The following is a 26,432-nucleotide window of genomic DNA, read 5'->3' on the forward strand; positions in this document are numbered from 1 at the left end:
AGCCTCTATAAAGATCAGCAGCCATTTTTTTTTTTCGTCAGCATTATTATTATGATTTTTTTCTTCCGTTGTTTCTTCAAGTGGTCTGTTTGTGGTTTTCGATAATTGCCTACAGATTAATGTGAGTTATGTTTCTCTTTCATTTCCTTTGCATTGTTAATAAACGGTTTATTTTCCGCCTATTTGTTCTTCCTCTCACTGGAGCAAACATTTGAGCTGCTTTCAAAGTATCACCAAGTCGTGCTCGGGGTGTAAAACATGGTGACTTTTTTTTTTTTTTTAAACAAAGTAAAATGTGCCATCCTTCAATTTTCGAGTGAAATTGCCATATCATACAATTTGCATTGGACTCAGTGAAGCCTTCTGAAATCGGTAAACACAACACGAAAACAATATATTTACTGTAAAGTTTCTAATAACCTTTTTTCTTAATGAACTCAGAAATCAACAAAATGTCACTTACCATGTTTTACACCCGAGCACGACTTGATGATACTTTGAAAGCAGCTGAAATTCTTGTTCCAGTGCGAGGAAGAACAAATAGGCGGAAAATAAACCGTTTATCAACAATGCAAAAGGAAAGAAAGAACGAGTTGTAACGTGAAGGGTAGTTGTCTTGTGCAATTGTTCCACGTAACATGTCTAGTAAACGTACCATTTCAGGCTTTTTCAAAACCAGTTAGAAAGAGGCCCAATGTTCACAAAGAAATTTTACAGTTCGTTGTTGGGGATAGGGATTTTAACGAAGACGATGTTGCTGTGCACTTCGCGTTTCGTCCTGAAGTGGCAGACGGAATGTATGCAATGTACTATGTATTTGGTACCTCCATTGGTTACATTGAAAAGGTTCAAAAATTGTGTTTTTAAAGACAAGGATAATTTCATTTTTTATTTCACTACATAGTTCAATAAGACTGCAACGTGTATCTGAATGTTTACACTGTACGACCACTTTCTTGGAGTAATACATATCATCATGTAAGTCCAGGGGGAAGGCAAAGGGGCACAGTGCTACGTCTCATTCGTGGGTACGTACTTACATGTTATTTACCACGGCTACAGATATCTTAATCTCAGGGGGATAGGTTCTTTGTTTGAGAATTCCAAATAAGAAAGCGTTTTATAGCCAAGAGGATATAGTAAAATGCGGATCTATATTCTGAGAACTTGACAAAATACAGAGAAAATATATATATATATGTATAATCGAAAAGGCTTCTTCTTTTATTATCAAAAGGCTTCTTCTTCTTTTAAATGGCTTCTTCTTTTAATAGGCTTCTTCTTCTTTTAATATGGAAAAAGCTTCTTCTTCTTTTATTATGGAAACGGCTTCTTCTTCTTCTTTTAATATGGAAAAAGCTTCTTCTTCTTTTATTATGGAAACGGCTTCTTCTTTGATAATCGAAAAGGCTTCTTCTTCTTTTCTTCGTTTAATTTACTATCTTCCTTTAAAGCGTAATCTTATTTATGTGCTCGCTTTCCCCCCGCTTCTTTGTCAAACAATACAAGCTATACTTGTAGAAAGAGTAGGGTCGACTAAACTGACAATAGCGCCACCTCCTATTTGACGACCAAAGGGGAAAACCAGGATCGCTAATAAAAAGCGCTGCCAATGGCCCAGTGCGACTAAAAAGAAGCGCAACCGTAAAGTGCTTCGGGGCGTCTAATTGACCACAGCGCCACCGGGAACGGACAAATGCAAAAGCTGACGATGTTCTCCTCGTCAGAGAATCAACAAGAAATTGAGATGAGATACATTTCTGAATTCATTTGCTCGCTTAATGACTTTCGTAAACGTTTCATCTGCGGCCATATTCTTAATTCTTTTAATTTACTATATACATCATTCTATTTACTTCTTTTATAGTATTTGAACTCTTCTTTTATATATTTTTCAATTTACTATAATATATATAATTCCTCTTCTCCGCTCCTAGTTTGTACAACGAGCTCTGCTCTTCTTTATATGGCGTGCTGCCATCTATCGTCGCTTCCGAGAAACCATTCCTCCTTGCAACATTCATTGTGTCGTGTGAAACTGGCACGTGACAACAGCCTGCCTGGAAAATGAATGTCAATCTAATGTTATTATATTTCACACACAATTTCATTTCAGTCAGTCATTTATGTTAATCAGTGGCGGCGATTAGGGGTGCAGTTGCCCCCGCTTTTTCTTATTTTTGCCCCCGCACTATGCTAAACTGTCTTTGCCCCCCCTCCCCGTTTTGGCACCTTGCTCCCCAGTTTTGAAAGGTTGCATGCGTGTTTCATGGTTTTCCTTATTTTCAACATCGCACCCACTAAATTTCTTTCCGCACCTCCTCAGCATCCCTTGATTAATCCCGGCACCACCGCTGCTCTTAAGATGAATTTATATTGACTAAAACTGCCTTCAATATCGCAAGAAGTAATGGGAGTGTATTTCAAATTTGTCAGATATTCGCAAAAAAATTCACCCAACTCTAAAGCCTAATGTATGTGCAAATATGGAAAATAAAAACTGAATTTTTCGTATCTACATTGCATGGTGCGCAAAGACATTACAAAATATAACTGATTTCAGCCTCATACATAATATGTATTTACATATAAATCCGTTCCCTGCTAATAGAATAAACGAATCTTATCAGAAGTATTCATTACTATCAAGAAGCATGAAATTGCAGGATAAACTTAACGTGAATGTTGTCTTTCAGAGGAGCTAACAACGACGGACCCTCCTACGTCTCCACCGACCACAGTGCCTCCTGCCACAGTGGAAGACACCATCCAAGTATATCTGGAAGGAAAGTCACCAGATGAGGTACTTCGAAAATTATTACTTAAACTCTTCATTAATTCTTATTGGCTCATTCGATATCAAATCAACCAGTGAAGAATTAGTTTGAAACCTTCACCTTTTAGATTTTTGGTTCATGAAATGTATCCATAGAAACTGTGAAAACTGCAATTTTTCAGAATTTTTGGATATGCAGTTTTTCTGGAATTAATTTTTGAAAATTAAAAAAAAAAAACATTTTCTCTGCAATTGTTGTTTATATTAATCCAAATATCTCGGTACCTATTTCAGCTACAAAGTTCATATTGGGCTCATTTTAAAACTCTTTTAAAGGGTTTTCCTATGATATGCAACAGACATATTTAGAAAAAAGCAAAATTTTAGCTTTTTTTCAAAAAAATATTTTTCAAAATCTCAAAAATAGCATTTGAAAATTTGCAAAAAAATATATGTTAAAGAAAGATATTTTGTAAGCATCTGTGCAAAATTTCAGGATAATATTATTAGAATTAGAACCAAGAATTTAGTAATGATCCTGAAAGCTATTTGAAAATGCACTGAAAATTTAAGAAATTTCCTATCAAGTTACTTCAAATTTTGAGCTAGGATCTTTCATAAATTGCAAAAGAGTGAAGTAATTGTGAAAGTACTTGAATAATAGAAAACAACCAGGTGTTTGGTGGCACCAAAAACACGCAAGCTCTTTCTAACTAACTGACAATGTAACTTTTATTTAGTGATTATTGTTGAAAATCAAGTATTGCATATGCTAGTCCAGTTTCGGATTTTCCAATTCCGATTCACATTTGCTGAGAGATCTTGAATTTCAATTGTTTCCAAATTATACCCTGACTTTTCTAATTATGGAATTGGTTTTTCGTTATAGTTTTATATTTCCTCGGACCAGTTCAGAAGTTCTGTAGGTAAGACGACTGAGGAGTATGGAAGTATTGTCTTGTCTCAAGTCATAGACTGGAACTACAGTATAACGTAAGTATTTTATACAAATAAGCACCATGTGTTTGTTCATTCTTCAAACTGCACCGTGTTCGAAAAGGATTCGTCGAATTATAAATCAACATATAACATAAAAACACTAAGTTGCTGACCAAGGCAGTTTATTAAGATAAAAAACACTTAACGTCTTTTATCTTAATAAACTGCCTTTGTCAGCAACTTAGTGTTTTTAATATGGAAGCAAGGCTTAATTATATTACAATTCAACATATAACATGCACCAAATAAAAGCTATAGAATCTTAGTTTTTCATGGTTGCCGCTAGATATCTTCAAGGTTAGCACCATAGGCGCCGACTCCATGGGGCTTGGGGGGGCTCGAGCCCCCCCAATGTTAATGATGTTGGGGCAGAGCCTCTCAAATAATTTTGGTTAAGAGGATCTAATGTATTATTTTGCTTCTCTTGTAAAGTTTACTCTGAATTGTGCCACATGTACATAATTTTAAATACACATTTGAAATGTTCTAGACCATCAATTTGGGGGGGCTGAGACCGCTAAACCATCAACTTTGGGGTCTATGACCGGAGACAGCAAAACACATGACTTATTACTATATACTAAGTATATATAATTATGAGTATTGTTAACATTTTTACTAAAAAGAGTTTCTAAATAACGAGGTGATATGACAATTATACCAATATGTTTTTTTAGTGAATTCTGAACAATTTGAGGTCGTAAACACAACTTTCAGGCAATATTGATATGTACGATATTTAGTTATCCTCGAAATCTCTTCCTCTAGTCCAAAGAATCAAAGAATAAGGGGAAAATAATTCTAAAGTCTTTGAGTTTATTTAACACTGGCTTGAAGTAAAGTACGCAAGGAATGCTTATGAAAAGTCTGTATTGCAAAAGTGGGAACGGCTATGATCAAATGCATTATTGCTAAAGCACGGTGTGCTATGTGTTTTTTTATAATTGCAAAATTAAATTTAAGAAGTAAAAAATATTGTAGCAAGAACAAAAAAGTAAAACTATTTTCCTGCGATTTGTGTTAGCATTTATGTAACTAATTAAATAAAACTGTTAAATATTGTAAATATTCGTTATTTTTATGGGTACGTCAACACTAAGGTTTGGTTTGGTTTGAGTTAGTGTTTTAAGTCCACTTTATGCACAGTAAGGCTAATCGGGACTGGACCTACAGTTTAAAGTGGGATCCGAACCACTTGTGCCTCCACCGGGTATCGAACCCGGGACCCCTTTATTACAAGGCGACGACGCTACCACTGCGCCATCGAGGAGGCCGTCAACACTAAGGTTTTTGCACCTGTCCCATGCTCTTTCTTTACAAGTCATTCATTTACTTCAGTGATCAGAGCCCCCCCCCCCGATAATTTTGACAAGTCGGCGCCCCTGGTTAGCACTAGATGTTTCTACAAACTTGCATCCATGGGCGCCCTCAAGGGGGATCAGGGGGAAGAAATTGCCTCCCTGAGATCATGGGCGGAGTTTGAGCTTTTGCTTTGGGGGGCCAGACTCTGGGAGAAGCATATGATATTATAAACTAGGGGATATTCAATAACCCTCAGGTATTGAATATCCCCTAGTTTATAAGGGGTCCGGAGGCCTTCCCCCGGATATTTAAAAAAACAACAACTTAAGAACACTGAGTTCTAGGCCTTTTAGATTTGAAAATGTTAAATTTCCTCGCTTAAGTAAACAAATATTAATTAGTATATTGGTTGTCAGGTTTAAAAGAAGCAGAACAGTACGATTATTGCATTTTGCATTTCATTATTTTTTTATTGATACAATACTCGTATTACTTTAAAAAAGTTACGGTAAAATAGTAAGCTTCAGAAGTTTTAGAAAAATTAAATTGAAAAGTTCTTTTGATGCTTCAGCAGTAACTGTTGACTCAACACAAAGTGATTTTACATTTTTCTTTCTTCAAACTGTACACATCAATCAAATCGTCTAAGACCCGCTATTGCGGCGCAATTACCGCACATGCCATCATGCCAAACGTCAAGATTTGCGGTATGGCTTCATAACAAAAAGGTAGTAACTGAACTGAATCATGTGTTATTTTGTTGTCTTTTTTAAGTTGGGGGGGCCAGGCAACCCCTGGCCCCTCCAGAACTCCGCCTATGGCTGAGATATCTGAGAAAATACCATGTAATTCTAGTGATGATATTTTATTACTATTTTTTTTCTGTGACTTGCAGACTGTCAGTTATAGCAATTACTGCCATAAATAAAGAAAGTACGTTTTTACCACAGGCATTAGAACCATCTTGACTGACGTAGCTATGGCTATGCAGGACGAATTTTTTTTTTGGTCAGGACGGGATTCGGAAGGGAATTTTTTATAATCCCGTCTTTCGGGACTGAAGAATTCGCCATTTCCAAACCAGTTTCAGGACGGGAAACTTTCGAAATATATGGACGCATTAAAAATCTTGAATTCTACACACTATTCCCTCCCTCCTTAAGTGATTGTTTTGGCACTTCTGGAGTTAAACCTATCAATTTCGATAATTTTTTGACAAGAGAAAACAAAAAAAAAAACAAGAATAACCATTGGATTTTCCCGCCTGACCAGGATGGTGAGCAGATTAAGTTGTCTCTGTTTGACATCTATGCATTGTGAAAAAGTACGTACAAAACAATAAAGAACTGTTCATCATCATATGTTAAGGAATGTAAGCAAGGCGAATTCAGGCTCTATGGAAATAGTGAACTCAAGTCGCAATTTGTCAACAGTGTCAAGGTAATTTCACTCAACTTCAATTTTATAATTTGTAACATAACAATAATTACAACTAATAAATAATAATAAATAAATATTATTAATAATAAATAATAATAATAAGCACTACTAATAAAAATAATAATATCAGGTAAAATACATGTTTTATGGCTTAGGGGTCTCACCAGAAATATTTGCGGGGGGGGGGGATTGGGCAAATGATAAAAGTTGAATCGCAGAAAAATAACAATGAGTGTTATTACCACGGTTATAAATGTCATTATACAATAATGAATATTATAAACTAATAAAAACAAATTTTATTCGAAATAATAAAAATTTCAAAAGTCACGCATCCCGAACTTTGAAAATTTATTCATGAAAACCGTAAGAGATATTTACACCGGGTTTGCTGCATTATAAAGCCTCATCCATTGAGATATTTCTCAATGCTTCACATTATCAATTTAATCCATACAGAAAATTAAATAAGTTATTAACTGGCGGAAGGCAGCGTTAAAACTTTTCCAAAAAAGCACTTTTGAGTGAGAAAACAATGTACGAAATTATCGGAGAGTCATAATTAGACGTCTGATGAGTGTTGCCATGCCAATCTGTCGTTTGCAACCAATAATGATCATGTGCAGCATTTGATGGATTTATGACTGGCGATTTTATGGTTTGAGTGAAAAAGTACCATTCTTGAGACATATATCTCTGTAACTGGCAACACTAGGAGGTCGAAATTTTGTCACCAGACCCACGCAACATGTGCCTCAGTATTGTCCATACATTTTCGTGAAAAATCAATATTATAATTTTGGGCCGAAATTTGACTTTTAACTGAAAGTTTCTGCGCACCTGGCAACCCTGCCATTCTAACACAGCTGACGGGACATTGTTATGAAATGACAAGGGTGAGTCCTGCTAGCTAATACATGTCAACTTTTTTATTATTATTATTACAATTTGCACATTAAGTGCTCGGATGAAATCACTAAACTAATCATGAAGGTTATCACTGGGTTAATAAATTAATGTTATCATTTATCCAAATAAAAGCAATTACAATATTTTATAAACATTGTTAATTTGCTGAAAACATCTGAGAATTGAATCTCAACTCTTAACAACATGTGGAATCATTTATTTGTGGGTGTTTAATATTGTTGATTAAACGCCAGGGGGTCCCAGGCTCGAATCCTGGCCTGGGTATGGATGTTTGTGAGTGTCAATTCATCAAATCATCGCCATCTTCGCAAATTTGCCAAAAGTGGCAGAAGAAGCGAAGTATAGCAAATCAATCAATCAATCAATCAAATGTTGTCAAGTCGGAAAACAGAAACAGTCTGACAACAGTAGTAAACGCAATACTCATGTGTTACAGTACACCTAACTCCAAGTTTTTGTGGATGGAGCGGAACCTCGTGGAACGCACGAGTATTTTCAGCGGACCATGTTCTGCCGTTTTGGCTGTTAGCATAACCATTCAAATGGAACTAAGCTTCATCAGTGAAACAAAACGAAATAAAGAATTATGATGCATTTTCTTCGATGAGAGAAACAGAAGCAGGGAATTTTTCCTGGAAAACCTCTTGCACATGAGTGTAAGAATGAGTAGTAAAATACTCTTCAACAATGCACGGGTGCTGCTCCAATGAATAGGCCATGCTGAATCAACCAGGCACTGTAATGACGAAGCGAGAGCGAAGACAATTCAGGGCAGCCAGCGGCAGCCTAGGATTCTCTCAAGAGTACAATTTCGCTATAAAATCATGATTCAAGATTTTTCACGTGAATGTATGGACAATACTTAGGCACATGTTGCGTGCGTCTGGTGACAAAATTTCGACCTGCTAGTGTTGCCAGTTACAGAGATATATCTCAAGAATGGTACTTTTTCACTCAACCCATAAAATCGCCAGTCATAAATCCATCAAATGATGCACATGATCATTATTGGTTGTAAATGACAGATTGGCATGGCATCATTCATCAGACGTCTAATTATAACTCTCCGATAATTTCTTACATTGTTTTCTCACTCAAAAGTGCATTTCTGAAAAAATTTTAACGCTGCCTTCCGCCAGTTAATAATTTATTAAATTTTCTGTATGGAATAAATTGATAATGTTAAGCATTGAGAAATATGTCAATGGATGAGGCTTTATAATTCAGCAAACCCGGTGTAAATATCTCTTACGCTTTTCATGATATAAATTTTCAAAGTTCGGGTTGCGCGATTTTTTAAACACTCTGTATACATTTGTAGACCCAATCCACCAAACGAGTGAATATCAGCATAACTATTTTCCATGATTTATTTTGCATTTCGTGCAGTTTGTATCTGAAATGCATTTTGATATTAACCTTTGCACGTCCCGTTCAAGAAAAGGCTTTTAATGTTAGGGGATATTTTTGTTCATCAAGTTTGTTGTGTGACCTCTCACCTACAACTGTAATTATTAGAATTTTGACAACTGTGAAATCATTTTTTCTTTGGAAGAAATGGTAGAATATAACTTTGTTCCTGTATTTTTGACTCAATATTTTCGATCCAATGCATTTTTACTTTGATTATTCTGTTCGGATACTAACTAAAAGAAGTTCATTTCTGTTCTTAACAATAAGAGAATTTTAATAATTGGTTGCATGACTATTTTAGAAAAATTTCATTTTTAGTGCATATGTTTGCACATGTTTCTAGATGTCAAAACCAATGTTCAAAAAAAAATATTGTCTTTAGTTCTCCTGGGGCAACCATTTTTCCAACATGGCGCATGGCTTTTTTTGCTCATGTAGCAGTATACAGAAACCTTAATATCTTAAAAACCATTACAGCTAGAGACCTGAGACAAAACTCATTTTGTAGCTAATTAAGTATACTTTCTATGATATTCAAATATGTTTTGCATAAAATTGCATAGTAAGTACGAAAATTAGGGTGGAAATTGGGGTAACAATAGTTAAAAAATTGGATTTTTAAGCCTGATTTTTTCAATGAAGGGGTTTAGTCTATGGCTTGATGTTTTTTTTCATGTGTAGACCTGCCTGCAGGGTGTCTGTAAATAAAATATCAGTGCTTAGAAATTCCACCTTTTTTACAGCATGGGCTCAAACATGGCTGTTCATTGAATTTTGACAGTTTTCGGAGTTAAATATCTCAGATGGGTCCTCTTGAAAAATTCTGAAATTTGGCACAAAGGAAGCCCTGTATGAACCTAACTCACAGTAAAAATCTCAACGTTTAGATTCAACTCGTTTTGGTCAGTATGAGCTAACGTATGTCACCTAATTTCTGATGTTGCAAAGTAAGGTTAAACTACATCCCATACTTAGAATAATGAAGTATTTTCTTTTTCTTTTATAAATTTGGGTTAAATAAAGCCTTAGAAAATATAGTAACATAAGGTTTTAATACTTGACTTACCAGAAATTGAAATTACAAGGTATGCAAATTGAAAATCTGAGAAATTTAATTGCAAAATGTTTGATTTATTAGGTACCCCTGACCAGTTGGTGTTGTCAGGTCCAGTTTCCTATTCATTCTCTTTGTTAAATCAGGCAGAATTCTTTGTTCTTTCACCAAGTTCCTAAGTAAATTATTAGAAACCTTCATTTCATCACATTGAAAAATTCGGGCTTAAAAATACATTTTTTTAACTATTGTTACCACAATTTCCACCATAATTTTCATACTTGCGATGCAATTTTAAGCAAAACATACTTGAATATCATAGAAAGTATACTTTATTAGCTACAAAATGAATTTTGTTTCAGGTCTCTAGCTCTTATGGTTTTTGAGATATTAAGCTACCTGAGCAAAAAAAGCCTTGCGCCATGTTGGAAAAATGGCTGCCCCAGGAGAACTAAAGACAATACTTTTTTTGAACATTGGTTTTGATATTTAGAAACATGTGCAAACGTATGTACTAAATATTTTTTTTTCTAAAATGGTCATGCAACCACCATTTGATCGTTTGGCATCGAATGACCCAGTAACAAACTTTCGGCTTTCTTGTATCTTTAATAAACGATGTCAATTTCCTGGGGGTCCACCGACCCGGTTGACAACCCCCTCCCGACGCCCATGGTCAAGATATGAAATCTTACTTTGCCCCCCCTGAGAAAAAATCCTGCGGGCACCCTTGCTTGCATCCATCCTCTCCTGGTACTCTGTAAGCGAGAAGATGGCGACCGTTGGATTGATAGCAGTCTTGTGGCCATTTTGTCTCTAAATTTACCCGTACACTAAGGTGACCAGACGTTAAGTATTTGCCGGGACAGTCTCATTTTTTGAGTCCCTCTCTCGATTTTCTTTGGCCCAAAACGGGAAGCCAATTTCGTGACAATGACTTGCATACTATTATTATATGTCATTGTTGGGTAAAATTTATTTCACATGTGAACAACGTGTCACATTCCAATTTTCTTAATATATTGGAGTTCTTCCTCTGTTTGCCTAAAACTAATGCCTCCCACTGAATGAGTGTTTTCATGCACTAATCTTTGTGGAGACGTGACAAGAACAAAGTATAAACTTTGAAAGCTATATTGATTAATAAGATGAACTTTAATCACCAGTGTGTAAATTTTTACAAAATATTATTTGAAGAGAAGGCTGTAATCAAAAAATCCATTCATGGCAAAATATCAATGAACGACTTCTAATTCTAAATTACATGCTTGGTTGGAGTGCACCATATTATGTAAGTTATGTGCACTGTATGTATTTATTTATTTAATTAGTTTCAAACATAAGTATGACGTTCAGTTTTTACATTAAAGTATGTACATTTTGCCGTCTAATTTTATCCAGTTTTCCTTCAGGAAAATATGATAAATGTCCCATTTTATCGTTTTAAAAAACAGGTCACCTTATCTTACACTCGCCCTAAATATGAACTTACATCATATACGCCTACTTTGGGGGGAGGAGGGGAAAGGCCCTTTCTGCGAACGCAAGCTTCGTTTTCTTATTGTGGTGAAAAATGTAGTGCAGTTTTTCATTATCCTTTTTTTTTCCTTTTTAACTGATATTATAATTTCATAATTTTGCTACATCCAGGAAAGAAAATGTCCACTTCTGGAAGGTGAGCCCTTGCCCAGTGAATTGGCCTGACAGTGAGACCTGCGTCCTGGTCAACTTCTCTGTCTCGCTGTTAACGGTCGATGGGAGCTACGAAATGACCAGACAGCATTTGGAAGATATGTGGGAATCCTACCACAGGAACATAACCCAAGATCTAAACATGGCTGTAAGTGTTGAAAATCCACTCTTTATATAGATTTAAGATTAAGTATTTTTTTTAATATTTTGCAAATGTAAAATTTATTAAAATAATCCTGGATGATATTTTTATTGGCTTGAAAACTCTTTTGATTCTGTCCTCCCGAAGTTAACCTCCAAGTTCGATTCTGTCCCCCTAAAGATAAGTCAGAAGTTACGCCTGTGTATAAAAGACTGGTAATTACAAGTAAAACTGATATGAGTTGTCGCCAGGGCCGGACTGGAGCTTTCAAGAGGGCGGTGGCAATTTTCCTCAACAGGGCGGCCCCAAAAATCGTTTATCGTAATGGCCTAGTAATACAGTAAAGGCTTAATTGGGATACACATTTTTTATATATTAAAGGTATACAATAGAAATATATATATATATATATAACTTTTATAATTTATATAATATCTCAATGCTTCGAAAGAAATAACTGGAAATTTCCCTACACCACTGGAAAATTGAAAAATACCTCACTGTTTATAGGAAGTACTTGTGCCGTTTATTAACGTTAAAACAAGTTGTGAACTACATTCAAAGAACAAATTAATCCTCACGAACAATAATTCCCCATACAAAATGGATTTTATGGTGTATGCGACATCACTATACTCTACTCTCGCTTGTTTCCGGCCTGCGCTGGTCATTGACACGCACCAGAGGATGAGCAAGTGTAACGTATTAGTTGGGGTCAAGTTGCGGTTGCTCGCGATATTTAAATTGGAAGCGGCTGCGCGACAACCGCAGCTGCAAAAATGAAATTGAGACGCGTACTATTGGTTACAAATTCTAGATTTGTGTCGCACTTCTCGCAAGATAATGCTGGAGTTTACGAGCAGAACCCACGAGAAGCGCGAGACAAAGGCCCTGTAAGAGAAAAACACGTATATATATACAAAGGGTCCCGACAACGAATAGCCTTTTAAGCCTTCTCCATTATATATAATAGTTTTAGTAATTAAACCAACGTCTTTACCTCTCTCTTTTTACAACAAATGCCCCACAAAAACCACTCGTATTTTTAGTTATTATTCGTCTGGTGACGTACGTTCCTTACATAAGCTAACGAACCAAAATTCAAAAAGGTAGCAAACAAAATAGTGTACTTAAAATTCCAACCATGAAGAAGATAAATGTAATTGCTCAATAACACAGTTTTATTTCTCCAAAACAAGACTGCTCATAATAAACAGCATCAACTTTAACAATAACGATACATGAAATGTCTATATTTATCAAAAGCGTGCAACCATGCGTTCATTTCTAGCACGTCCCGCGTGCACCTATTCAACCATTAGCATTTAATTGAGCATCAATCATAAATACGCGTTACGTACACGTGCATGCATTATTGCAACACACTCAATCACACAATTGTAAATTCAACATTTAACCAATACGTTAATTAATGCAATTGGGTATAACCATACCTCACTTATTAATGTTATTATTCTGATCCTTGAGTATTCTAATGCTACCGCAAAGGAGGGGGAGAGACTAACAGGAATAACTAGTTCTGTCCCAACTAGGGAGTCAATAAAGGATCGTAGTTTTTCTCTGCAAGTTCCAAATTAATTAAACTTGGTTTTGAATCACTAGACAAACGTTAAATGGGCAGTGAGAATTGCATTGCTAGTACGAAGATGGAGGCTCGACTGTTCGTTAATTTAGCGTGCGCCCGTTCTTAGGTTATTTATGTATGCACTAGGCGCAAATAGTCTGAATAAACGTTTGGGGCACAAAGATCAACAAACATAACTTAATTCTGTTCATATACGTCACGTCCAATTTTCATTGTTTTGTCCATTTGACAAAAAAGGTACATGGACAATTGGTCTATCAACGCGCACTCAAGGAGGACAAAGGGGGGGGGGGGTGTTGAACATACAAGTCTTTATCGCCTTAAAAAAGGGGGGGAACGTAAAAATTACGACACAGATACGGCAAAAATACGATGTTATGTTCCTATTGCACGGGAAGAGTTTACGTACCTAATACACAAAGTTCTGCCTCTATTGCTACGTGCACCACACCCCGTTTGTAGTCCTATGTTCTAAGTCGTAGGCCCATCACACTCTTGGCTGAAATGGCTGGCCTCTATTCTACCAACAGCATGGTCAGGTACAGGGGCGGCCGCTCATAAGGACGATACGGACGCCGCACTGCCGTGTGCAACCACAAGTGAACAAACATTACATTAACATTTATATATTAGCTTTTACATTGTCTGAATTACAAATATTCCATTGCTTTTAGATCGTTGGTTAGTCGGTTCTGTATTCATTCTTCCGCGACAATTGCAAAGTTTGCACGCCACCGTGCGGGGGAATACGGAACTTCGAGAGAAATCTGGCGGGGCGCCGTCCTCCCACTTTACGAGACGTAGAGCATTCTCAGGCGCGGTCGCGAGGGGTAAGAGGCGAGATAACTGGCGGAATAATACGCGCGGGATATGTCCAAGGGAGGTTGGAGGGTTTGTCGTCCGAAACCCACCCCCTAGGCGAAACTGGCCCTCTCTCCGGAGAACGTTAAACAATGAAGAGTTGCCAGAAGCAATGAAGTTAACATAAGAAAGAAAATTACCAACCGTTGAAAAAAAAATATTCTGTATTCCATAATCTTATTCATTTATGACATAAGAGTAGAGCAATAAATAACGCAATTTCCAATGAGGAAAGAAAATGTCGATAACTGAAAAAGTACAGACTCTTGCATGAATTTTGTTACTTACCGTCGCTTTCTGTTACTTTTCGGTAATCACGACGATGAGGATGAGTGATGGATGATATAATGAAATTGATGGAGGGGCACTCACAAAGAACACACATACGCATGCCGGGATTCGAACCCAGGAGCCCTGGCTTTGTAATGCGGTATGCTAGCCACGGAAGTCGGCTATAGATTCTCGTTACACGCAAAATTATCGTATATATGCGTTGTATTTTTTCTGAGTATAGTGAAAAGTACATTTGAATTACAATGGTGTGGAGTACATGATGTAGATTTAAATACATGTTTTGATTAGCACGTTTGAAAAAAAAATCCTGATAATGTCAAAGTTCTCCAATTTCTTTTCAAGGCGGATGTTAAATAAATTAGAAACTCGTCATCTAAACTCACCAAGAGCAGCTACAGCAACCTGTAAACTACAAATGTCTTAAAAGTTGGCAAAATTGTCTGGCAACCCCGAAGTAATAAAACGACCGGATGGGAAGACGATAGTATTGACACTTGTTGTTTCTTCTTTTTTCATCGAAAGTGAAGCTTTTTCGGTAGTTGTGTGCTGTAGTTGTGCATTTGTCGCGATGAATAGTGTGGAGAAATTGTTGGTGCGAAGATTTTCTACCAGTCTGGATGAAAAAATAAACATAAAAAATCTAGTCCGAATTTGAATCTAGAACAAGTGTCAAAGAAGGGAGGTCGTGAGTTCACTCGCAAATTTCGCGTTGAAGGACAGAAGGATGAATTTCAGTTACAAGCATGTCTGAAGATTTCTGGTAAGTTTGAAGTTTTTACTTTAGAGCTTCTGGTAAAGCAGATATCACCTTTCCAGTGAGATATTTATTTTGGTGCCCTTTTTCACATATCAATTAGTCATGTTGGACAGGAGACATTTTCTGTGTAACTTTATACTAGAAATTTTCACGATCAATGCACGTAAATATTCGTCATTGTGCTTATCAACTTGTGTAAAAATTAATATCCCTTCTTCTGAATTTTCCCCTCTCTTAAACGACTAAATCTGTTAGAATTCTATTTCTTCTTCCATCTTCTTCGCATTACTGTTAAATAATTATTAATTTTAAACGTGTAAAACATGATATTCGGTAAACACGAACGTATCAATTTCTTATCACGTTGGCTGTTATACGATATTCATCATTTAAACTCACATTACTAGTAGAGCAAATTTGTGCTGGCCCTAGTGGCGGAGTGGTTAGCACATCGCGCTACGACGCCAGGGGTCCCGTGTTCGAATCCCGGCCTGGGCATGGATGTTTGTGAGTGTCCATTCATCAATTTCATCATATCACTCATCCCCATCTTCGCAAATTAGCCAAATGTGGCACAAAAGGCGAAGTAAAATAAAGCAAATCAATAGAGCAAATTTGTGAGCTATCGCCCCTCCACTTTGGATCACCGCGAGCCGCCACTGGTCAGGTACGTCTCTCTCCACCGGCGAAGAAAAGGATGTCAGTGCAAGGCTGGTTGTTGCCGTTTCGTTCCCAGGCGATCGAGTGCAAGTGCGGCTGTGTGTCGAGGTTACGGCTAGCCCACAAGTACCAAGTTTTGCCGCTAGAGGCAGCACCGGTAGAGCTATTCAGGGGGCGACGCCCTCTGATAGCCGAAAATTTAACTAAGCATATATACGTCAATTTTCTGATTATGTAAGGTTTACAATATAGGGATATTGAAAATGTTACACACGGGAGGTGAACATTCCCAACTGAATTTAGGAAATTTTCTATTGCCCCCATCTCCATTTTTGCGCAGTTCCTGAAGAACACCATGTCTGGTTGACTGTGTATTTTGTCGTGTGAAGGAGACGCACTCACCTAGTGAAATTATATCCCCTTTGTCTTATATTGCTAGCGTTCCCAGCAAGAATATTTTTATGCATCCATTTTTGAAAACAAATCTAAATATTCATGCAGACCAGACCGGAAACTGACACGGCCACAGCTGTAAACATAAGGGTGATAAGCGTCGATCTGATAGAAATACTAGGATGTTATTGCAATTGGCTTGTAGAGAGTGCTGTTCAGTCGGCGCGAGTCATTGTTTCTGTTCAGTGAATGCCAGGCCAATCAGTCGTGCTTTATTGTTTGTAAGTCCATTAGAGATTGTGAGCAGCAGACGCCGAATGTGTGTTTTCGGTAGGGCGCAAAGACGAGAGGACGCATCGGGATTATGATGACAGACATTTTTGTGTGTAAATATAGAATATAATAATATAGCAAAAAGTCCCTCCCCCCCACCACTAACGCCGACGCCTATGCGCAATGTATTTAGTTTTCTAATCAACACTTCGATTGCAGCACCGACACAAACGGTAAAAGCAGAAAGCTAGGCTGAATTTACCGTTATTCGATTTGGCTTGTCACCAAGTTCCAAGAAAAATCAACGGATTCTAATCAAGAACCAGAATTCTTTGCGACAGAGAACAAATAAAGCTAAAAGGCTTAGATCTACTTCACTGTGTTTCTCGAATTGGGAATTTGAGTGGAACAATGTGTTGAAAGTAAAGGATAAAGCTGGCTTAAAAGTACCTTTGAAAAGAACCACTGGGAAGACCCACTGTGATCACAGGGAATTAAAAGACTTGTGTGAAAGAACCCACATATTTACAACTTACATGGCGACACACATGTAGCTATGACCGCGGAGAGTTTATTGTCTTCTTTAAAGAGTTAACTAATTAATTTAATGATCACAGAAGGCTCATCAGACGTCCTCATTAATGCTAGCTTGCTTAGTTGAGCCTTACGAGGTACTTACCAGTGGCGTATCCTTAAAAATTTGATGTGGTTCACCGAAACAATTCCTATTTATTGTACATATTTATTATTAGGGATTGGATTTTAAGGTGCAAAATTATGGTCTGGAGAAGGAAAAAAAGGGTTCTGATTTTTTTTTTCAAAAATGTGCAAAAAGAAAGTGCTGATAGAGTGCCTTTATTCAAGTCTAAACCAGTTACATTAACATTATTTATTCAACACTAGAAAATAACATAATTAGTAATTAGCCATGTATGTATTTTAGCCATGTGTGGCCGCGGTGGGTCAGCCATGTCTACCTCCGTGGCGGAGTGGTTAGCAGAGCGCGCTACAACGCCAGGGGTTCTGGGTTCGAGTCCCGGCTAAGACATGGGTATTTGTGTTTGTCCAGATGATAAGAAAACTGAGAAACTGTAAAAATTGAAAAGTGTAAAATGAGAAAAAGTGTGAATGGTGGGGGATACCTCCGTGTAGGGGGGTATTTCCTTAAAAAAAAAAAAAGTCGGTAACGTGTCTGACTACCATGCTAAAGGTCCCGGGTTCGATCCCCGGCCGGTTCAAGTCCGGGAACTTTTCTAACGTTGGAAGCGGCCTCGGCGCACACCCAGTGTCGAATAACATGGGTACCTGGGGGAAACCCTGGGGGGTAAAGGCGGTCAGGGGCGTGATGCTGATCACATCAGCCCAACTCACGACCGGATCAAGAAAGTGTGGGGCGTTACCCCTACACGCCTTCATGGCGTGGTGCTAAGCACAGGGGAGCGCTTTACCTTCTTTTTGTATATTATACCATTTATTTGTTTCCTCCTTCCCTTATTCGTTATTTTAGTACCGGAATCTAATTATAGGTTGAAGAAAAGGGACTAGCGAGAGGTTGTGTAACAAGGCTCAGACTTTTATAAGTTCAGAGTGACGCCTCCGTCCTCCAGGTACATACCTGCGCTCTATCTTCAAAATGAACAAACTGATTAAGTGAAAATATACACAATGATACGAAATAATGTCGTATTGAACCCTTAAGGGTTGACCACAATGTGTTTAAACAGTGAATATTCTCTAAGTGATTACATAGTGTAATTATGGCATGCAGTGTAAACTATAATACCCAAATAGTCAAATCCTTGAACCAAAGTTTATAATTATTTACAAATCTGAATGAAATAACGTAATATTAAAATAATCAATTTAGGGGACAAAAACATCGTAAAAAAAAAGCTCTTGTGCTGGTAATGGTTATGGTTATGTATTATAAAAATATTAATTAATTAATATAAAATTAGTATAGTAAGGTCTGCATTCCAAACCGACGAGAACATCCTGTCTCCGTAATGTTTCGTTTTCAAGTACACCTTCTAATTTTTGCCTACATCGACAATGAAAAAACTTAAATCATGATGCACTATACACTATAATACCCAAATAGTCAAATCCTTGAACCAAAGTTTATAATTATTTACAAATCTGAATGAAATAATATTCACTTTTGATAAGGCATAGTTTACACTGCATGCCATAATTACACTATGTAACAGGTTCGTCTCAATTGTGCTACGAAGTGAGATACATTTCTATGCATGGACAAACGTGATCAGTTCAGGACATGGGTAATCGAAATGATACTGATCTGCAATCATTGCGTGAATTATTTTAGAAGAAATATACACAATGATACGAAATAATGTCGTATTGAACCCTTAAGGGTTGACCACAATGTAGTCTATTGGGACTTCAATAGGGATTGAAGTGTTGAACGTTGGCGTTTCCAGTTCTTCGAACTTCTTCATTTTCGCACCTTGTTGGAACTTGTAATGATTGATGACATCCTGAGCAGCTGGGATGCTCTGGTGAATTGGCATTTGGAACATGTAATGCTACTAATTGGTCCTGCTGGGAAGGATTTCCAAGTTCGTGAAATACTTGCCTGTTATACTAAGGTGTTGTAAGCTGGGATTCGCATCACAGTGGAAGAATCTCATGTTGTCCTCGGTGAGAAACCTCTTACACTTCTTCTCCAAGTTCCGCAACTGGCACAGAAGGTTCTTCTTGGATGCATTGTACTGTCTTAGCAGTATCAATTTGAATGTAATAGACACACATTCAATCAATGCTGTTCCTTCTTTGTCCTGTCCAAACAAAGTGTAGCCTCCGGGAACATTCTTCTTGACTTGGCTTTCATCTTTCTATTCTCCAATACGGCAAGTCCATCGTCCATCAAAATCTGGGGGGGGGGGGGGGGTTGCTCCAAAATTGGATTTAAATCTGGAGTTGTATTCTGTAGAAGGTGGAAGACAATTTGGCGGCGTTTGTCCTCGAGTTTTCCTCTGTCGATCTTCGACGATGCTCTTGTTTTGTAGGTACCTGTTAGAGGTGGTCTGAGCCATTGAAAGGAAGGAGAAAGAGAAAATAAGGATAGGAATGTAGTAGAGATTGGACATACACCAATCGACATGTACTCAGCCAAATGTAGGGCGGCTTTAGAAGTTCACTGTCTGCCTGCTGGACAGGGTGACTAATCCATTGGCTAAGTGCAAATCGGTGGTGATGTGCCTTAACAGATACTGTCAAAGTGATGTGATGGGATATCGATACAAGATTGTTTAGCCAGCGCTTTGGAAGAAGAAGGAATAGGGGGTGGTGCCGTTGATGGTCTGATATGTCTATTTTGTGCTATTCTTACAGGAATTATTTGTTCTTCATTTGTGACATTTATACTGCGCGCTTGTGAGGTAGGTTTTTGTCGACTGGTTGTTTGTTGTGCAAGGGGACGACAACATAAACAGGATTTAATTTTACGAACAAAACATGCCGTAATTAATAAAAATAAGATAGTCCCTACAATTATTAAAGATATCGCTGTCGCTGTATGAGACGCAGTTGCGAAGGGTAGTGCATTAGTTCGAGGTATGCAACATAATGCGAATAGTCTCTTGTGGACATTTAAAACGTATAAGAGGGTGAAAGTAAGTATTAGATTCCAAACGTACAAACATATTAGCGGAGTCTCTTCGTGATAGAAAAATTAATTGAATGAAGGAATTTCCACTGTTTTATATTTCGGAAGATGGATATGGGGTATTTTTGTTGTCCATAGCGTATCGTACAGAGAGGAGACATTTCTCTGAGGTGAAATGGGATACGTCGTGCGAAGAAACAACTGCGAGTCAGCGCTCCACGATGAAGGGAGAAGGTGGATCTGTCGTGTGACAGTCGCTGCGTTGTGGTCGCATGGATAAACAGGGTGTATTTCTATGTCGGAAGTGATAGTGATTTTAACTTTACATTCTACATGGGGTAAGATAGAACCAGGGTCCTTGTGAGTTATAATATCTTCTATTATTGTCGATCCATTTGGATATTGATATATAATTGTGGGTGGAGGGTTTACAACGGCATAAAGCGTTTCCCTTATTTTAATGGCGTCGGTGTGATGAGAGTCGTGGCATTTGTAAGTGCAAGAGTTTAATGTTTCTTCAACTGTTTTAGCCTGAAGTAATTTAGAGATGCAATATGAATAACCTTCATGGCGACTAACATGATTTGGAATTCTACATAATTTTCCGTTTCGAATTTGGCATTCATGTAAATCGATTCCTGCGATCGTGGAAATTTTATTATTGTCTTTTACTGCTAGTGCTGGTACTGACGAAATCATGCAAGTTAAATTGTTATGAGCAAATGGAATTGGTATTATTTCATATATTTCAGGTTTTGAATGGATTTGTTTAATAGGTACTTTCAGTTGGATATATATCCTTTCTTGAGATATCTTACATTGCACTAAAGGGGTTTGATAATATATATCAATTAAATGATCGGGAATTGCTACTTCGTAACCGTCCGAATTAATGTGGTTCTGCAATTTTGTGAGATCCTTGCGTAGGACGTTTGTCGGTACAACTTGTTCCGTCAAGAAATGATGTCTACAGTTTAAAACTATCTTTTCATTTTTCTAACGTTGGAAGCGGCCTCGGTGCACACCCAGCGTCGAATAACATGGGTACCTGGGGGAAACCCTGGGGGGTAAAGGCGGTCAGGGGCGTGATGCTGATCACATCAGCCCCACTCACGACCGGATCAAGAAAGTGTGGGGCGTTACCCCTACACCCCCTATACGCGTTCATGGCGTGGTGCTAAGCACAGGGGAGCGCTTTACCTTTTTTTTTGTATATTATACCATTTTATAGCTCTCCTTTTTCTCTACAAAATGAGACTATAGGATTTCATACAGCTGCTCAAGAAGAGTGAAAATAATTATTTTTCTGCCCATTTTTTTTTAACAAAACATGAAAGAAAAAGAAGGGAAAAGGTGCTGTAGCATTAAAGAAGGGGTAATAACGGGATAAGTGTGTTCATTATTGCTTAACATCCGTTCTCTATTTATTATACACCACGTATCAAAAAATGAGATATAGCTAATAGAAATGAACACCAATGAAGGCATGCAAGTAAAACAAAAGCACAAGTCCGGCAACTTCAAATTTTCTGTCAATTTTGATATTTGTGTTAAAAAATTTCCCTTCTCACTGAAAATTGGTCCTGGATTTCCCTTCACCGGTGATCAGTGGCGTACATAAACGATTCTGTAAGTTCATTATATGTAATTTACTTATATTCGAGTTAAAAAGCTTGTTTTACTAGTCTGCATAATATTGAGCTATTTCCGACGGTAAACGCGGTAACATGAAGAATACGACACTGCTACTTACTTACTTAAAGGAGCTTATAGGCCCAAACTGTTTAAAGGAACCAAAACACAAGGAACTATAAAGTTAGTGCAAGGCTGATGTTAGGAAACGTGAGTCACTTATATTTTGAAAAATGCAGACAACTCCCATTTCTCTTAAAAATTCTACGCTTATTCTATGGTTATTGTTATTTGTATGTAGTAAAAAGTATTAACATATCTAATTACGAGGGTTACAGCAAACTCTATTTTTTCACAAAGTTAAACGACGGTACCACAATAAGATCGTATGTCCCTGAGAACATGACACCCGTAGTATGTGGACACATCATTAGTTGGCAGTGTGATGAACGGTTATTGTACAGAGGGCAGTGGTAATTCATTGTTAAGTCAACCGTCGTGCCATGGCGTGAACAGCGTTCGTGTATCAGAATAGCCGTTCTTCGAAAAAGAAATGGCAGAAAATGCCACTGGAAGCTGGTGGAAACTGTGGGAGAACAGTGCCATTCCGTAGTATGTGCCCCTTTTGTTCCTGCAATGTTCCTAGTGTTGCCCACGGGACGAGACGGGACAGGCTTTTAAAAATTCGAGACGAGACGAGATTGACCATGTGTCATGAGACAAACGAATATTTTCGATGCGAGACAGCATTTCCACGAGACGAGACAGGCCAAAGTCTCGTCTCGTGGGCAACACTAAATGTTCCTGTGCTTTCAGACTTGTAAACACAGGTGGCACGATGCTATCTTTAAGGGTGTTTTCTCACTCCCCTATCCCACACCTGGTACACTAGATCTGCACTGTTCATACATTCAACAATACCATACACTGACACTTTCCATTTGTATATGAGGTCCCGCATTCTCGCGAAAAAAAATGTTGCCGTTACTTTTGCTGTAACCCTCGTACATATTAGTTATTTTAATCAAAATTGGAATAAAATATGGACATGCAATTGTAAAAAATAGAAATCTTCATTATCGATTGATTGAGTTGGTGTTTCAAGTCCGCTTTATGCACAGTAAAGCTAATCGTGACTGGGCCTACAGTTTCAAGTGGAATCCAGAAATCTTCATTAAGAAAGCCCTTCATCCAGCTATAAATGCATTAGGCTTACACGACATTAATTGTGATGCAAAATTCAAACACAAAATGTGCTTTATTTTATGTTTCCAAAACAAGGGATTGCCAAACTCGGCTTATATGACACCAATTTTAATGCAAGATTAAAATATAAAATGTGCTTTAATTTTTTGTTACGAAAACAATAGATAACCAAACTTTATTTTAAGTTCCGGAACGTGAATCTACTCCTGTTGTCCCGAAAGGCATTTTGATTGAAACCGCGTTCAATATCGCATGAAATAATGGGAGTATATTTAAAATATATGGAATGGATTTCACCGCGAAATCTTGAGCTTGTATTCTCTATTGTTGTCGGACGATAATGACAGTATTTTAACAGATGATTAACTTTTTGAGAAGATTGACCCTCTTGCACTTTGAGGAAATTTTTAGACTAGTCTTACCTTTTTAATGTGTTGTATTTGTCCCGTGCAGGACCCTCTACAGACTTGCATTCTTTAACCTTTCACAAGGGGCCCTTTACAGTCATTTTTATCATTAAGGTAAGAGATTTAGTGACAGAATGTTCTCCTTGTATACTTGAAGGGTGCAAAATGGTCATACGTGCCGACGCACCCAAAAATTTTAACTCATTCATTCTATTGTTGACAAGAATCATACAACAACAGATCCATTGTCTATTGTCAAGATTTAAAATAATCAGAGAGAACAAAACGAACTCAATACAAATGAACGGAAAACCTTTGGTGTTTAATTATAAATTTGTAAATTGTACAGGGCGGTGCAGAAAAACCTGATGATTTTTAAAACGATATAACACAGTAAATAAAAATAGTTCGTCTTTATTCGTGTGGTAGCCTTACAGCCATATGCATGCCATTACTATTGAAAAAAAAATGATTTACACCAACATTAAGTGCGGAAAATAACATCTTGCAAATGGCGTCAATTTCAACATTTCAACAACGAAAACGCGGTGCGTTTCATTCCACGGCTCCATGGTGGCTGAAGAAATGGCAGCTAGTGAGGAGTGGAAACCCCACCACCTCCCCTCCCGCAATCCCACCACGCGACGCCACGCAATCATACATATACGTAATCCTGGCAGTTTCAGCCCACAATTATCTATTGTATTTTCATGTAACACTCTATTGGTAAGATAGACCAAACTACATTTTAACATGGAGATAATTACAATATTTACCCAAGTATGATCCATGTTTGAGTGCCCACTACAAAAGACAAATTACGATTATCCATGAACTACTGAGCTCGTTTTGTGTTCGAGTGCTATTGCTCGAGCGATGAAGCTCTCAAATCCGTACGCTATCTAGCGTCGTACGTGCAAACTATTTGGCGCTCGAGCGAAATGCTCTTCCCACAGTCGCCTTTTAGGGTTCTGTGGGAAACAAATGCAATATGTGACATTTTTAACAAAATATAATTCTTACCTTTGCTCTTTCCAGCTATATGTTTATCCTGAAGATGAGTTCATGTGGTGGACAGTCGCATCCCTCGTGACGCTGGCTGTGTTCGTCCTGGGGATGATCGTGGTGTGGTGCCTGCGAATAGACAAGAGATACGATAAGTAAGTGAATTCTTAAGAGCTACACTAACCAATGGAGTAAGTACGCTCTCCCCCCGAATGTGTACTTACCCAGAACCAGAATTACTACAGTTAAGCATTGGCGGGGATTAGGGGGGCAGTTGCCCCCCACTTTTTGCTACTCTTGCCCCCACACTATGCTAAACCTTTTGTATAAAGAGAAAGTAAACTGTCCTTGCCCGCCCAGTTTTGGCACCTTACCCCTCCCCCCCCCCCAGATTTGGAACTCAATCGCCCCCACTGCTGAGTTAAGTGTCATGTGGCTGTAAATATTTCTGTAAAACTTTAAAATATTATTGAAGAATAGGCACACACAGGAGATGTGCTACGTATAAATTGTCAGCGAAAAATACAGGTTCGAGTCCTGGTCGAGTCTGCATTTTTCGCTAAAAATTTCTACGTAGTACATCTCCTGTGTGTGCCTAATCTTCAGTAACTAACATCTCTACGCTGAGAGGAACCAGGTACGTCGAAGTCTACTGTGTTTCAAATGCAACAGATCCCATTGCGGTAGCACTGGCAGAGACGATTCCACGTAGGTAAAACAGAGAGAGCGAATAATGAGGTGAGGCCAGGCCGGCTCGTGCAATGGCACGATATGCCAGAGACCAGGGCTCGAGTCCTGCTCCAGCTTGAATTTTTCGCCGAAAATTTCTACGTTTTAAAACATTAATATTTTAAAAAGCACTACATTTATATCTTTAATAACAGAAGTCCCCGAGACACGTTGGAATGCATATTTGTAATTATAGAAAAAATTAACCAACTTTTCTGGCATGTATGCGCTTCACTTCATCGTTAATACCACTAGCGTACGCAGGATGATTTTTCAGGGGAGCTGGAAATGTAATGCATACCTGCGTTCTTGGGTATGCATTATCATTATAACTTTTGTTTTCAAACTTGTTCAATGACAAAAATGGAAATCAGGAATCATTTTAAGGGGGGTTGCAATTAGCGCTTTACTTTTCCGGAGTTGATTAGTGCTTTCATTTGAAAATATTGAAATTCTAACAATTTTGGAAGGGGCTATATCCCCATCAGCTTTCGCTGCGTACGTCAGTCGTTGATACAAAAGGTTTACTTTCCATCTATTTTTAAGTTAATCTTATTAATACTTATTACTGTTAATTTTATTAATTTGTTACTAAAGATCTTTAAAAAAAAGTTCGTTTCAAAGACACGTCTATTTGTGTTTGTGTCAATTGTGTTCTATGTGTAAGTTTTAAAAATAAAAATTATACCGTTAATTTTCAAAACATTATCTAGAAACATTCCTCTAGCTATATCTGCAATGGGTGATAGATTCCGGTTTCCTACTATTCTCTTGTAATTGGGCTTTGCCTTTCTCTCTATAGGTAAATCGCAACAATGAAGATGAATAAGAGAAAGAAACATAATAAAACAGCCATATCCTTTCCAGAAACCGAACCAAGAACCTGGGTATTCCAAATCTTGCATACAATCAATGCACTCGGCCACTGAAACTATGGTTAATGTTAATAACATTCACATTGTCATATAATACTTTAGACATTAATTAATATGTTTTTACTATATCTTCCAATAGAGTGAAGAAACCGATTGATATTAAGCCAGAGTTTGAGGACGTCAATTGGCCTTCGGTGAAACACGATGTTCCACCATTTTTATGCCCAGTAGGACTAGACGATGGCCCCATACCCGACTTCTGCCAAGCAGGACCTGACTTCAACGACTACGAGCCAGTCTGGCAGCAAAGTATGTTGTTTTCCCTCATAGGATCAAGTCTTTCACAAAATTGCTA

General features: G+C 37.7%; 1 protein-coding gene and 1 pseudogene across 1 annotated transcript in view; one reads left to right on the plus strand and one right to left on the minus strand.

Annotated features, from left to right (window-relative positions):
• LOC145990105 (uncharacterized) overlaps positions 1 to 26,432 on the plus strand; it is a 65,593-nt gene that overhangs the window by 35,454 nt on the left and 3,707 nt on the right. The window contains exons 6-10 of the mRNA XM_083125759.1: positions 2,697 to 2,803; positions 3,666 to 3,769; positions 11,565 to 11,754; positions 24,507 to 24,628; positions 26,217 to 26,386. Coding sequence (XP_082981885.1) covers positions 2,697 to 2,803; positions 3,666 to 3,769; positions 11,565 to 11,754; positions 24,507 to 24,628; positions 26,217 to 26,386 — 693 coding nt within the window. The remainder of the gene's footprint in view (positions 1 to 2,696; positions 2,804 to 3,665; positions 3,770 to 11,564; positions 11,755 to 24,506; positions 24,629 to 26,216; positions 26,387 to 26,432) is intronic.
• LOC145990068 (chloride intracellular channel Clic pseudogene) lies at positions 18,965 to 19,719 on the minus strand (annotated as a pseudogene).

The sequence above is a fragment of the Lepisma saccharinum genome, chromosome 7 (genome assembly GCF_977018435.1).
Source record: "Lepisma saccharinum chromosome 7, izLepSacc3.1, whole genome shotgun sequence".
Taxonomy (NCBI): Eukaryota; Metazoa; Arthropoda; class Insecta; order Zygentoma; family Lepismatidae; genus Lepisma; species Lepisma saccharinum.